The sequence below is a fragment of the Gobio gobio genome (genome assembly GCF_949357685.1).
Source record: "Gobio gobio genome assembly, chromosome: 22".
In the NCBI taxonomy this organism is placed as follows: Eukaryota; Metazoa; Chordata; class Actinopteri; order Cypriniformes; family Gobionidae; genus Gobio; species Gobio gobio.
In genome coordinates this window covers 10593332-10609006 of record NC_137118.1, presented here as the reverse complement: position 1 = coordinate 10609006, position 15675 = coordinate 10593332, and the positions used below count along the sequence as shown (strand labels likewise).

Here is a 15675-nt window from a genome sequence, read left to right as displayed (position 1 = left end):
ATTTTAGGCTTCATATTAAGGGAAATAACAAATACATTTTAATTATAATATTTATATCAGTAAGTCTCAAGCAATATGTCAGTAAATATGTTTTTTATAAATTTTTTAGTATTTTAAACTTATTTTAAATTCATTTTGGTATACTTTTTTCCCACTAGGGTAGATATAGATGTCAATAGAAAGCGTGCCTCGAGTTATATTGTATTTAATTGTTTGGTTAACAAGCAGATGTGTGTTATTTTTTGTTTCAGAATGAAAGTGCTGAGGAGAAGAAGAGAGAGTTGTCACAGGAACTCAGTCGGATTCAGCATGAAGTGGGTGAGTGTCCAGAAATTTCTAAGGAAAAAAACAATGGCCGGTGTTCTGTCGATGTGTCCTACCTTATCAGATTTTGCTACCTCCCATTAAAACAGTAGGTAGCACAATTCGACAGCATAAAATGCTACCTATCAGATTGTGCTACCAGCAATATATTTGTGTGATTTGAGGCTTTATTAATATCTATACCTACCCCTACCCTAAACCTACCCTTAATACCCTTTTTAATAAATATTAAATATCGATGTGTGCATGCGCAGTAAGCCCTGGGATAATCTGATGGGTAGGATGAAATGTCAGTACACCTGTTGTATAAACGGCTTAGACTAGTCTAACAATTTTGCCTTTTTTTTCTCTAAGACTGGTTATATGTAAGAGATATGTTTAGTCTGGTCTGTGTTTCTGTAATACTTTGAGTTGGTTTGTCTCTGTCGTCGTTAGCTTGGTTTCTAGATCAGTTTTGTTCATTGGTTATCATGGTTTGTCTAATTCGAATCCAAAAAGTGCGACTGACTACCCCTTGGCTAGCTTTTAGTTGGTCTACTAGTTTTAGACACAGTCATGAAAAGGAAGTTGTGATCTTTTCTTCCCTGTTGTGATTTATATCAGAGTGAAACGGCTTCTCGAAAAAGATTCAATGTAGGACGGGGACTTAATTTTGTCCAATTGAGAATTGATTATATGTTTTGTTATTGCTGTGATGTCATGTAAGTGACAGGTTGTCCCGCCCTCATGCCAGTAAACACCTCATCAGAGAAGAGATATCACTGCAAGAGGGAGGGGAAGTTATTTTGATTAAATATTAGGAGGGCCCTTTTTTATTATGTGCATGATAAATCATTTATTCACAAGTTCACACTTACAAATAATCTGAAAAAAGTAGGCGTATATGCCTGTCCGAGGGGAGGGCTCCGAGCTTGGAATTTGGCCCGAACCCAGTACTTGCCCCTGTATCTCTGGTTAGGATAGTAACCAGGTAAATGTGAGGAGACAGGTTGGTGGAGGGATGCAGAAAACTGTTCAGGAACATCGGTGAGTCAGCTGTGTATATACACTCACCTAAAGGATTATTAGGAACACCATACTAATACTGTGTTTGACCCCCTTTCGCCTTCAGAACTGCCTTAATTCTACATGGCATTGATTCAACAAGGTGCTGAAAGCATTCTTTAGAAATGTTGGCCCATATTGATTGGATAGCATCTTGCAGTTGATGGAGATTTGTGGGATGCACATCCAGGGCACGAAGCTCCCGTTCCACCACATCCCAAAGATGCTCTATTGGGTTGAGATCTGGTGACTGTGGGGGCCATTTTAGTACAGTGAACTCATTGTCATGTTCAAGAGACCAAAGAAAATGATTCTTGAAATGATTCAAGCTTTGTGACATGGTGCATTATCCTGCTTGAAGTAGCCATCAGAGGATGGGTACATGGTGGTCATAAAGGGATGGACATGGTCAGAAACAATGCTCAGGTAGGCCGTGGCATTTAAACGATGCCCAATTGGCACTAAGGGGCCAAGAAAACATCCCCCACACCATTACACGGATGGATCCATGTTCTCATTCTGTTTATGCCAAATTTGTCCAAATCTGAATTTCTCAACAGAAATCGAGACTCATCAGACCAGCCAACATTTTTCCAGTCTTCAACTGTCTCATTTTGGTGAGCTCGTGCAAATTGTAGCCTCTTTTTTTCTATTTGTAGTGGAGATGAGTGGTACCCGGTGGGGTCTTCTGCTGTTGTAGCCCATCCGGCTCAAGGTTGTGCGTGTTGTGGCTTCACAAATGCTTTGCTGCATACCTCGGTTGTAACGAGTGGTTATTTCAGTCAAAGTTGCTCTTCTATCAGCTTGAATCAGTCGGCCCATTCTCCTCTGACCTCTAGCATCAACAAGGCATTTTCGTCCACAGGACTGCCGCATACTGGATGTTTTTCCCTTTTCACACCATTCTTTGTAAACCCTAGAAATGGTTGTGCGTGAAAATCCCAGTAACTGAGCAGATTGTGAAATACTCAGACCGGCTCGTCTGGCACCAACAGCCATGCCACGCTCAAAATTGCTTAAATCACCTTTCTTTCCCATTCTGACATTCAGTTTGGAGTTCAGGAGATTGTCTTGACCAGGATCACACCCCTAAATGCATTGAAGCAACTGCCATGTGGTTGGTTGATTAGATAATTGCATTAATGAGAAATTGAACAGGTGTTCCTAATAATCCTTTAGGTGAGTGTATATAGGCCTCCTCTTGTACTGATTGGATAGGCCATTAGAACATGTTCCTCTCAAACTTTGTTAATAAAACATCAAGTACTGGAATATTCCTTAAAAAAATAAGAACTGTCCATTTTGATTTCATGGGGGCTACATTTATGCAACTGGCCCCTTGTTTGCTCTGTTTTTCATATCGCCCAGCCTTCAACGCAGCTCGCTGGGAGTGTCTTCAGAAGGAGAAGCGGGAGCTGGAGGAGTGTTTTGAGAGGGAGCTGAGAGAGTTACAGGTGCAGCAGGAGTCTGAACTTGTTACTTTAGAGGAGAACTTGAGATTACGGCACGCTTCAGACCGAGACCATCTCAGAGCTGAGCACCAGTCAGAGGTGGAGGAGCTTCACACCCAGCACCAGGAACAGGTTGGATCATCAGGCTGAGGGTCATGGGGAATAGATTTAGGATGGCATGAATATGAAGACTCAACTGTGTGTTTTGTGTGTAGATCGAAGAGTTGACCTCCAACCATGAGGCCGCCCTTGAAGACCTGAAGACCATGCACAACATCACCATGTCAACACTGCAGGAGGAGCATGCCAGGACAATGAGAGGTAAGTGTCCGATTTGTAATACCAGCTGACAGAAATGTGGAGAAGAATGTACATTCTGTACTCCTCATTTCTTTTCTCTTAGATTTAAGGAAAGCCCATGAGCAGCAAAAAGCCAGTCTAGAAGAGGACTTTGAGAAACTGCGTCTCTCGCTTCAGGTGATTTTGTGCATTGACTCAGAGTTTGAGATTTTTTGCTACCATCCGAGGGGCTTCATTAGTAACAGTACCGTTTCCTTTAGGACCAGGTGGACACTCTGACTTTCCAGAACCGAACTCTGAAAGACAAAGCCAAGCGCTTTGAAGAGGCCTTGAGGAAAAGCAGTGATGAACAAATAGTGGTATGTTTCTTTTTAGACATTTATAGAAGGATACTAGGATCAAGGCACACTGAAAGTAAGTATTGTAAATGTATTTTCAGGATGCGCTGGCCCCGTATCAGCATATCGAGGAAGACCTGAAGAGTCTGAAGGAGGTTCTGGAGATGAAGAACCAGCAAATTCATGACCAAGAGAAGAAGATCTGTCATTTGGAGAAAGTGGTAAGCTCCAAAAGAAACGGTGTGCAGCATAAACACACTGTGCAGGAGAATTGTGAGATGTAGTATCATATTGTACTCAGTTTAAAGCATAGACTGAAAAAAAATATGGACGTAGTGTCCCTGACGTCACCCATAGGATTCTGAAGAGCAGTTTTGAAGCGTAAAGTAGGGTCGAGCTGGCCGTTGCCATCTTGGCAGCGCGTCATCGCACGTCACTCCCGGATAGCAGAAAATGGGCAAAGAGCCGGAACGTGGGTAGAGCTGAGGTGACGTGATGACTTACAGACAGCAGACAAACGGCTATCCACCTGTCACTCAAAGTGGCCACGCCCTTAATTATGCAGAACTTAAAGGCTTTATATAATGTAAACGAATGAGTTATAAAAAAAATTCACCCTCCTCACAGTTGTCATGAAGGGCAAAATTAGTATGGACCAAAACCACAATTTGTACCAGACTGTAAACATGTTTTTTTTTCTGCTGTAAAGTTGGCCATTTTAACATGGGGCTCAATAAGATTCTGCTCCCTTCTGGAGCCTGTCCCTAGTGGCCAGTCGATGAATTGCAGTTTAAGTCACTTCCGTATTGGCTTCAAGAGAAACTGGAGGAGGTTGGTTTAAAGTAAAGAAAAGAGTTTCTTCTCCACTTTGGAAAAAAAACAACTGTGCCTGCAAAAAAGCGAATAGTGTAAAAAGAAACAAACCTGTGGCAGAAAAACAAGTAAACTATACTATACATTGTGGCCACGAATTAAGAATTAATTCCCTTGTTTTAGTAAATTGTGGCCCAATTTACTAATTTGTTCCCTCATTTTAGTTCAATCAAAATGAGGGTATAAATTAGTACAACATGGATTTATTAAGTCTTTCCCCACCATTTGTGAGAAAACGCTTCCCAGCCATTGACAGTATTTTCCGGCTTTCCGTGTTTTCACTGAAATACAGTAGTATGACACATCTTCTGAAAGAGTACTGAATATTCAAGTCAAAACACATGAAAAAATTTGCAGAAACAAGCAATATAATATGCAATCATATGCATAATATGCATATGATTGCATATTATATCGCTTGTTTCTGCATAAAATAGCGCAATCATCAACATTAAACAGCATATAAATCAAAACCGTCTAATGTCACTGAATGAAATGTCAACCCAGGACGAGCTATAGGACTGTTGATGGACTCGATTTACTCCATCTGTGTTTTGATCATTGTTCTGAATCCGATCTGGATGTAGTCTTTGACAAAAATTTTGCTTTTTTGTGAAATTTACCCACATTCAAATGTTGATAAAAAAAAAGAATGCATGAAGCGTGATGCACTTTTTTTTTCATTTGTTAGTTTAAAAGCAGAGGCTCTGTATTTTGAGGTAATGCTTGTTCAGATATTCATACAACAGAATATTCTGGAGGCCATGAAAATTTTGTGAAAATGGTCAAAATCGCTGGCGGGGAAAGAGTTAAAATGATGGAGTGAATTAATAAGTCATGGGAACAAAACCTTAATTTGTGGCCATGATATATATGTTTGTCTGCATGTCATATACGGAGCTCCGTAGAATTTTTAAAAAAAAAGTTAAAACAAGCTCAAGTAAAACCCCACCATCAAGGACACAGGACTGATATTTATTGCAGGATGTTAAATAATAAATTTCTAATAAAATTAATTGATTTTTATTGTGAAGTGTATATATACATTTCTTAGCTCTGACTCAAATAACAAAAAACATAAAATGTATTTAAAGTTTAACAGAAGAATTTTACAAACCCCTAATAACATCCACAAAACAAATCACACAAATAAAGAATTGTATAATTAATAAAGGAAGGAGAATAATCATTTTCTGAACAGGCATGATTGACAAACCTCTTGGGGTCCTAGAGGAGTGTTGTATATGCTGTATGTCTTGTATATAGTTTGTACTATGTACAAGTTCATTGTATTGTGATGCTACAGTACATAATTAATGATTTGGAAATTAGATCAGTTTCCATTTAAAAACAGCCTTTTACTTCCTTTTCAGCTCCTTTCAACGTTATATTATTTATGGTTGTGTCCATTTTAAAGCTGCTTTTTACTCCATTTTCCTTTCAGCTTCAATGCTTCTCATTGTTTCGTCCTCACGTAAAACACATTTCAGTCCCCTGTTGTCTAGGCAGGGGAAGTTTGTGTAAGAATTTAATGTGGAGCTCTGTGTTTACTTGATCCTTTGAGCAGGCTCAAAAGAACCTGCACCTGGAGGAGCGGGTCCAGGTGCTTCAGCAGCAGAATGAAGACCTGATGGCCCGCATCGACCGCCACCTCACAGTGTCAAGGCAAGGATTTGAAATAAAATGAGTCTTGCATAGCCAGTCTTTTGACTAATCATTGCCGTTTCATCCTGTATAGACAACTGTCTGAGGAGAACGCAAACCTTCATGAGTATGTGGAGAAGGAGACCAACGAGAAGAAACGTCTGAGCCGCAACAACGAAGAGTTGCTCTGGCTCCTCCAGACGAGTCCCCACCTGTCGCCTTCCTCTTCTCCCAGCCACAAAGCCTTCTTCCCCGGCCCTGATATTCCTCCTTACCCTTACTCTCCAGGCCCAGGCACCCCCACACACTCCTGTTCTCCTGGCCACGGTACGCCCACTCACAAAGTGGCTTCTCCGGGACCAGGGACGCCCACTCTAAGAGGCTCACCAGCAGCACGCTCGTCCCCCGCACGGATCCCGAACGCCAACACTTTACCCAGATGAGCTGTCCTGCTGAATCTCTGCTCTTACCGTCCGTCGTGGACAACAGTGCTTTATTTTGATGTAGGAGCCATGATTTCCTTTCAAAAAATGTGACCAATTTTATTAAGCTTTTAACAACACCAACTGCCAGACAGAAATGAAACAGCCTCTGTTATTTCCATTTTTTGAATTTCGAGACGCGTCTCAGAGGATTGAAATCGCAGCATCAGAATGAAAGAGCTAATGATGCTAATGCTAATGATGTGCTGCCAACGGTGCTTGGCCTGCATGGAGGCAGAATCATTTTTGTGTATACAGAAGTAGCTCGGCTTTGGATCTGACTCTGAAACAAATGTCTGTAGGTTCTTCTGAATGACACACAAGAACTTTATACAACAAAAAGCACTTTAGGTTTCTGCCCTACCTTCTTCCTACAGATAAATGCACCAGCATTTTTTGTGGTCTGGTTTATTTTTTTATGAGATATGTCTTCTGATTTTACAAATCTCCCAGTGTTTGAGTTTTGATCCAGAATGTTTCAAATTATTCAAGACATATGGACTGCAAAATGTCATTTTCTTAATCATTTTTTCTTACAGTGAAAATATCGAAATATTCTGTACATTAGAAACATACATAGGATATGACTTGTTGAGGCAATTAATTTATTTATCCCAGTTTTTTTTTTTTTAAATGCATAACTTAAATGTATATTATTCATACACTGCCATTCAAAAGTTTGGGGTTTTTGAAAGTCTCTAATTTGATCAAAAACACAGTAAAAACAGTACTAGTGTGAAATATACTTACAATTTAAAATAACTTTTTTATATTTTAATATATTTTAAAATATAATTTATTCCTGTGTGTCACATGATCCTTCAGAAATCATTCTAATATGCTAATTTGCTGCTTTAGCCTGTTAACTGCATTTGCCACTGCATGTTTAAAACAATTATATCCTATATTTATCCTGAACTAATGTTGACAAACTATATATCATTTGAAAGCTTACGAACTCAAGATTCATCTTGTGAAACCCATTTTCAAATCGGATTTTGCGTTACCAAGGAAACGGTACTCTAAATTCTTCTAGCAGCTCCTCCCCTAGTGGGCGTCGTCATGTTTCACATGTTTCATGTTTCGTCGTCATGTTTCATTTATTTTAAAAACTTTATAATAAAAACTTTTTCTAATCTTGACAAAACACATCATCGGAAAGGTCTGCACGGTTCTATATCTGCCAAATGTTTTGTGATATTTGGACAAAAATATATTCATTTGTTACAGGAGATTGCATAAAAAAATCTATGGAATTTCAATGACACCCGGTGGCTATTTGTTGTACAGCGCCTAAACAAAATCTCATGGGAACTTCAATTTTTGTGATATCAACTTCAAATTTGGAACAAAAATTGGTTAGACATTTGGCTTTAATTTGATAGTAATTTTAGAGTACAAATTATTTTGTAACATACAGTTTTTATATTTTATATAAAATATTTAGTACAGTATATTTTATTTACAGTAAATTTAAACTTTCATTACCTTTTCATACTTTGATTTTTTGAAGTTATTCCACTTGAGCCATAATCTGCTGACTGTCTTCTTTAAAATGAGATCAAACTTATGTCTATATTCCAAAGCATTATTGAATTGCAACCATTTAAGTTTGGATAGTGCATCTTCATGTATATCTTCAAAAAGGGGGGTGACAGTTAACAGGTTAGAAACATTTCTTATTATTATCATGTCACGTGTGGCTGTATATAGAGCGCACAAAGATGAAGAATGCAAGGAAATAGTCTTTTAATTCAATAATCCACAGAACAGAGGGCAGAAACACGGGGTAACACATCCACTACAAAGACAAGACCGGACAGGGAACTGAACAAAACAGGGAGCATATATACACAGACTAAATGAGGTAATTAACGAACGACAGGTGAAGGGAATCATTAATTAAGCACACTAGGAAACTGGGTCAAATATCAGGACACGCAGACAAACAGGAACCGAACTGAACACAGTGAAACTCGACCATAACGGATTATATATGTGACATGTTGCTTAATATTTTTGTGAAAACCATGATCAAATTATATAAAAGTTTGAAGAACAGTATATATATGAAATGTGTAACATTCCAAAGGTCTTTACTGTGACTTTTGATCAATTTAATGCATCCTTGCTGAATAAAAGCATTCATTTCTATTTAAAGGGTACATAACACCCTCAGTTTCATGTTAATCTTGAGTACCTATAGAGTAGTATTGCATCCTTCATATCTCCCAAGTGTCTTTAGTTTTATCATATTTATAAACGACAGATAAGCTGTGCTGATTCTTTCCGAAAACATCCGAGCTCGTGGAGGTGTGCAGTGGGAGGAGCTAAAGAGCACACACATACTTTTTGATTCACTATACGTTCATGTTGTTTGCATTATATGCACTTTTGCGCCGATTGCCAACAAAACAGACATTTGATGCAGTTTCACTAACCGCCTGCGGTTTCAACTCATGACCGGGAACAAACAAACACACTTGCAGAACTCTAGCCTAGAAATATAGACGCAAATCTAATTTGCATCCAGGGCGTCTAGCAACTCTCTGTTGGCTTGCGAGCTGGAAAAAAACAAACTCTGGTCAGGCCAATCACATCGTGTATAGAGTCGGTGGGCGGGCTTAACATAATGACGGCAGAGTTGCGGCGGTTCCGCGTGCTACTTGTAAACAAAGAAGCTGGCGAACAGCGGCCTTTCGAATCGGCTTTGGCCGCGACTCTGGAAGACTTGGAGTTAAGCTTTTCTTTGAGAAAAGAACAAAGAACGGCACTGAAGTCATTCTTAAAAATGGAAGACGTGTTCGGAGTTTTGCCGACCGGATACTCCGAAAGTTTAATCTATAAACTAGCTCCGCTTCACCGTATTTGTTGCTCTGGTTGGTTGTAGCACTATCCTATTGCGTGCAGAGGGAATTTGAAAGACAACCATTTATCCCGCCCCTCAGATTGAGCCCTGCTAATGGTGTGTTCCCAGACCCAACATCTTGATGTGGGTCTGGCTTGTCAGGCTAGCAGAACTCCGTTGCTGCTCCGGAAAAACAAACTGCTTACTGTTCCCTTAATGCTGGATTCTTTGGGAAGCTGAACAAGGTTATCTCTCCCTCAAAACCAAAAACACACTTCTTTAGGGACATTGTTGATTTTGTGGGCCTAAAAACAAAATGGCAGCGCTGCCAACGGCTTCTGTAACCCGAACGAAGCTCGTTGATGGTCGTGTTCTTGCTCTTGCTCTGGTTGGTGTGTGTGCGTGTGTGTGCACACACTCATCCGGGAGAAGTGGCCATACAAGAAATTCCGACTTTTATGACATCTTAAGCCCCGTTTCCACCGAAATTACCCGGAACAATTTGTACCAGGAACTTTTTTTTCCCCCCAGACCTGCTACTGCTTGCGTTTCCACTGCGGTCTAAAGTACCGTGAAGATTAGGCAAAATAGTCCAGAGACGTGGGACTGCGGGCGACAGTAATAATTTTTGTGCGATACTGTCTGCAACAATAACAAGTATGGAGGAGATGCAAGCAGCGCTGCTTTTGCTAGTTATGTATTGGTTTACTAAAGAGGTAATTAACAAAACGGCGGATAAGAGACGAGCACTGATATTAAAGCGTATTCTGAAAGCTCGTAAAGCTAGATTTAAAATAAGACAATGTATGTTATTATCAGCTATTACGGACATTGACCGTGCGATTGCTGGGACAACGCGCGCCATCGGACTGAGCAAGACTGATATTTACTGAACGCAGAACGAACCTCGCAAGATTTTTAAAAATGCCGATTGAAATAAAATGCCGCATGAGCTCAACCAATCAGCATGTTCAGCGCCCAAGTCCCACCCCCGAAAGTTCCGGAACTTTGAAAAAGTACTACCTCGTGAGCAAGGCCGTTTGGAGGGGGAAATATTTTCCCGGAACTTCATTTAGACCCTGGTTCCTGCGGTCGAAACACACTGAGTACCACCCCAAAGGTCCTAGTTCCTGGGGAAAGTTCCTGCGGTGGAAACGCGGCTACACAGAGCTGAACTATTTTTCAACTCGAAAAATACTTTCTGAAACGTATACAAACCCTGTAGGACTGTATTTGGAACAGACATATTCGTTATACATCCAACTAATTTTTTGTTCTCATTCAATGTCGGCCATGTTTAGCATGAGAATCCAGCTCTTTAACAGTGTAAATAAGTCTGAATGCATGAAATAGCATTAGACCGCCCTTTAACCCCTAGGAGTCTGAGCTGTTTTGGGGCCCTTTAGAAGTTTTGACATGCTCTTTACATTTGTGCTTTTTTTAGCTGCTTATAAAAGTGTAATTACACTGTATTCAGCACAAACTGGGCTGCCATAATATGTGAGCAACATGTATGTACATGCTTGTATTTTTGAGAGAAAAATGTTTATTCATGATTTTTGAAAAAAAAAAAAAAAAATTGCTTTAAAATTAAGGCCTCAAAACACACAATAGATATGTGTCCACAAGACTTTTGAATAATGGGAGTTGTTACCAACAGTTTTTGCCAAGACAAATATCTATATATAAAAAATTACTCTAAACTTTTGAATGGTAGTGTATAATAATAAAAAAGGTGTAATGTTGAGATATTTTTCAGGAAAAAGTGCTGATTGAGAAAATGATTTTTTGCAGTGTTAAGGCCTCTTCACATTGTCTTAACAAGCTGCGATGCCTCTGGTGCATGGGCAGATGTTTTCCTGAACCCATCAAAATACGAATCCAGCTAATGTCAAAACCAGCTTTTTCCAAGCAAGTGTTTCTTCATACAGTTCAGTTTGCCTGCCGACATGATTTCGAGACCTCCCGTGGCACAGATTCATTGCGCCAGCTTTTAACGGTTGCTTGGTTAACTAGACAAAAAACTTTTCAGCATCATGTCTGTTCTTCCTGACAAAGCAAGTGCTCTCAATTCATGCATGACATAAAACAGGGAGATCAAGCTAATGTAAAGGTACCGACTACAGGAAATGTTGTAAATCGTAGTTGTAATTTTTATTAGTAATTTGTAATTTAATGGACATTTTGCTACTTGATGTGCATGTGATGTAAGTCTTCCATTCTTAATGTGAATCCTAGGATAGTTGTCATGTTAGGGTAGACACTTGGACTCCTGGGGATGATAGCTTCCACCTCGGATGTTTTTATTAATGTTTGAGGACAATATTTTACCCATAGTAATAGGATAGCAATTAAACCTCACGTCACACCTGTCAGAGATCCTATACCAGGCGTGGAAAGGTTTTACGGAGGCACGGGTGGATTTAAGCTATCTTTATTGTAATGCTGGTTAACACTTGTATTACCTCTGTAGAGTGTAGCATAACCTAGAGAGAGTTTTCTCTGTGTGAGTGAACTAGAAAAGAATGTAACTGCGTCTTTAAATGTTGTGTATGATAAAGTTCAGGGAAATAATTTTGCTCTGTCTCAAAGGCAGTTTTCAGTTTTTTTTTTAAATGAAAAATAAGACATTCCTCATGCAAAGTGAGTTTTGATATTTCAAAGAAAAAAGTGTTTTGTTTTTTTTTCAAACGTTTTTGAAATTTTGAAAAATTGGATTTGGTTTCTTTTTATTTGTGTGTTTATACAATTGATACATCTTTCAATGGTCAACCTTTTGATACAAAGGAGAATTTTTGTAAATTTCACTGATAATATTTTTTCTATCGTATTATCAGTTGGTGCTTGTACAGGGTATCGTACACAGAAGTACAATAATCTGCTATTCAAGACCAGCAATCTAAAAAAATCCACACACAGCAAATATGTATTTGCAGATGTTTTCCTTCATTTGAGACACTATTGTTTACAGTTTATAATGTTGTTGTTTTTTTCATTACTGTGAAATGCTTTTTATTCTAATTCTAATGCATTTTCAAATTATGTAGCTTTGCATTATGAATTAATTTAATTTGCTTCTGTCACTGTGATAAACAATGTCAATGTTAACTTTCCATTTTTGCTACTCTGGCGCAGATGCGAATGAGTTTCCTGGATGTTTCCTGTCAAGCACAATAACATTATATACCACCCAATTTTTTAAAAGCACTTCTTTTTTAACAGCAGATCAGCTTAGCCTAGTAAGTTGTTTACAATAGAAAATTCACAAATTAATTTCATCTTGATTCACTACAGCAAGTACACAAATGTTTCAGGGATGTGCCTTCATCTAATGCGCAAAGTAGCAAAAATGAAAAGGGTTTTCACATAACAGCAGCCTTACAAACAGTTAATATGCTTCTAATATCTGGAGTAATGCAGGAAAATAATTTGTTTGCTTATTCTTTTGAACTTTTTACATATTTTTTTTAACTATAAATTAAAGGGATAGTTCACCCAAAAATGAAAATTCTGTCATCATTTACTCACCCTCAAGTTGTTCCAAACCTGTATGAGCAGAGAGAGCAACCATTGACTACCATAGTATTTTTTCCCTACTATGGTAGTCAATGGTTGCTCTATCTGCTTGGTTACAAACATTCTTAAAAATATCTTCTTTTGTGTTCAGCAGAACAAAGAAACTCATACAGGTTTGGAACAACTTGAGGGCGAGTAAATGATGACAGAATTTTCATTTTTGGGTGAACTATCCCTTTAAGTGCTTTAATTTCCCAATTGTATTCTTTGCATATTTATGTTCTAAATGTATGTCTCAACAGCAAACCTCAGCAACCTCGATTAAACAATCATACTGCACCTGCAATGGTTTATAACCAAGTACAAAATTGTTACTAATCCACATTTATTATAAGGAGTAACCGTGTATTTACTTGTATACTTAAAAATCTTTCCTTTCTGCCCTCAAGACAGACTTCACTGTGGCATTAGCCTATAGATGGTGATAAATGATATAAAATAGCAGAATCAGGTTCTGAGACACACTGACTCTTTGTCCTGTGGACATCTAAACTACTGAATGTCATCTTAGCCCTGAAAATACTGACACAGTCAATGTAAACTGGGAGTGGTGGAGTCACTTATTGTACCGAATGAACTTTGTCCATCTGTCTATTTACTAACATTTGACTTCTCTTATGTCTTTTTTGACTCAACTTGCAGTCGCTTGTAAGCTACTATTTATTGTTGTAGTGCACAGTAATCAATGCATGTTTGTCTTGGCGGATCATTCCTTCCCCGTGTACGTTTTCACCTTGTGATGGTTCACGCTGTAACTGTAGCATAGAGAATATAATACTAAGGAATGGAAAGAATTTATATATAACTCATTTGTATTCACTATGGGGGGAGGGGATGAATATTAAAATGTTTCAAAAGACAATGCTCATATGTCTTGGTTTATTTGTGAGCGTCTATACAATGGCCACAAAAACTATTTGAACAATTAAAGGGTTAATTCACCCAAAAACGAAAATTACCCCATGATTTACTCACCCTCAAGCCATCCTAGGTGTATATGGCATTCTTCTTTCAGACAAATACAAAAAATGTCCTGGCTCTTCCAAGCATTATAATGGCAGAGATTGTTGAAGCAACCTAGGATGGCTTGAGGGTGACACCTTTAAGACACCAGTGTTCACACTTGAAATAGCCTAGTTAACCCTGGGTCATTGTAAACACGGGTAAACGGAATCCTGGGTTATTTTGCTTCAAATTTCGCACTTATACTTAACTCAGGGTTAACAATTAGTATTTATAAACTGCTGTTTCACACTGTGAATCAATCACCCCCCACCCCCAGAACGCACTTTTGCCCCTGCCCCATGCAGCGGAGGTCTGTGCACACCGCTCCCATCTGGGTCACGGCACCAAATGTAACCAGTCCTGCTCGACCCGCTCCAAATGGGATTCAAACTGGCGTTTCCCGGCATGGGAGGCGGCCACTCCAACAAGGTCGTTAATACCGCAGTCATAGGCTGCACCCGAAATCGCATACTCTCTTGTAGGTACTTATTTTGAAGAAGTAATTACTTCACGACCGCAAAAAAAGTATGTTCTATTTAGTATGAGTGTTATCTGGACGTACTACATTAGCCATGTTGCCCTTGTCAGTTAGGCCGCTTCACTGCCATTCATAAATCCTCTCCTGTGGCCTTATGGGATAGTAAAGTGTCCATCTTATGCACACTTCAGAAGAAGTAGGTCATTCAGATACTTTTTGCTTATTCTTACTGTGAATTCGAACATACTTCTTTGTTTTTCGCCTACTATATAGTAGGGAAGTATGCTGTTTCGGATTTAGCCATAGAGTCACTCGCTAGTGTGTCTCTTGAGACCAGGGGAGTGAAGTTTACATGCATGCACAGCTCTTTCTAGCTTGCCTCCGTTACATAGCGAGGATTTTGGCAAAGAATTATGAAAAGAATTTTGATTCGTTGAAGTGTTGCAAATTATTTAGTGAACTGAATCTATATCTCCTGAAAGCAATGTCCAACCCTAACAAAATTTAATACTCCGACCACGGGACATTTTGAGGACGCACATCCAAGTCACATCAACATCACTCATTTTTAGTTTTTCTATAAAATTGATCTGCCATTCGAATTATTTGAGAAACTGAGAAATTATCTGAGTGGGTTCAGAAGAAACAATGGCTTTTACAGGAGCCTCAAGGGCGACTATATCAGGGTAATGTAGGGCAGATGCAAATATTGCTGCTTCAAGTCAAGGCTCCAGATGCTCCCAGGATTTTGTCCCGTAAGACGCTATGGTCCAAGTGGAAAGATGTAAACGCCACTCATGTCAGCCCGCCAGACTGAACCCTTAAACCCTGGGTTAACATCCCTATTTGCATATTTGAGGTATAAGTGCCCTTGATTGGAGTCTGATGAATGCCGCACGCAGTATGTTTATAAAAATGCTGGGTTGTTTCAACCCAAATTTGGGTTAAATATGGACAAACCCAACCGTTAAAATTTTTACCCAATGGCTGGGTGTCCATATTTGACCCAAATTTGGGTTGAAACAACCCATTTTTTAGAGTGTAAGGATCTAGCATTGCGCAATCCGCATCCTTATATTGCCTAAGGCGGCTGAACTATCAATTTTATCCAGAATGGCCGTTTTGGAATATTAAGGTAATGTAATTTCCCTCTTCACTCCATGTGTTGCTTTTTCTGTAACCATTTTACATTTTTCCCTCCAATACGCTCTTTCGTGACTGTCCAATAGACGTGAGTATGAGACACGGCACGCTATTGTTGTCGTTTGCTAAGCGTCTAGGCATCACATTCTAGCTTTTACACTGGATCAGG

General features: G+C 39.1%; 1 protein-coding gene across 1 annotated transcript in view; it reads left to right on the top strand.

The window, feature by feature from the left end:
* The window catches only part of mtus2a (microtubule associated tumor suppressor candidate 2a), a gene marked incomplete at both ends in the record, with an annotated part of 54065 nt that extends 47648 nt beyond the window's left edge, over positions 1-6417 (top strand). The window contains 8 exons of the mRNA XM_079803757.1: positions 252-318; positions 2737-2951; positions 3035-3140; positions 3223-3296; positions 3380-3478; positions 3559-3678; positions 5895-5995; positions 6069-6417. Of these exons, the coding sequence (XP_079659883.1) occupies positions 252-318; positions 2737-2951; positions 3035-3140; positions 3223-3296; positions 3380-3478; positions 3559-3678; positions 5895-5995; positions 6069-6417 (1131 nt within the window). The remainder of the gene's footprint in view (positions 1-251; positions 319-2736; positions 2952-3034; positions 3141-3222; positions 3297-3379; positions 3479-3558; positions 3679-5894; positions 5996-6068) is intronic.
* Between the last annotated feature and the right edge of the window lie 9258 nt (positions 6418-15675).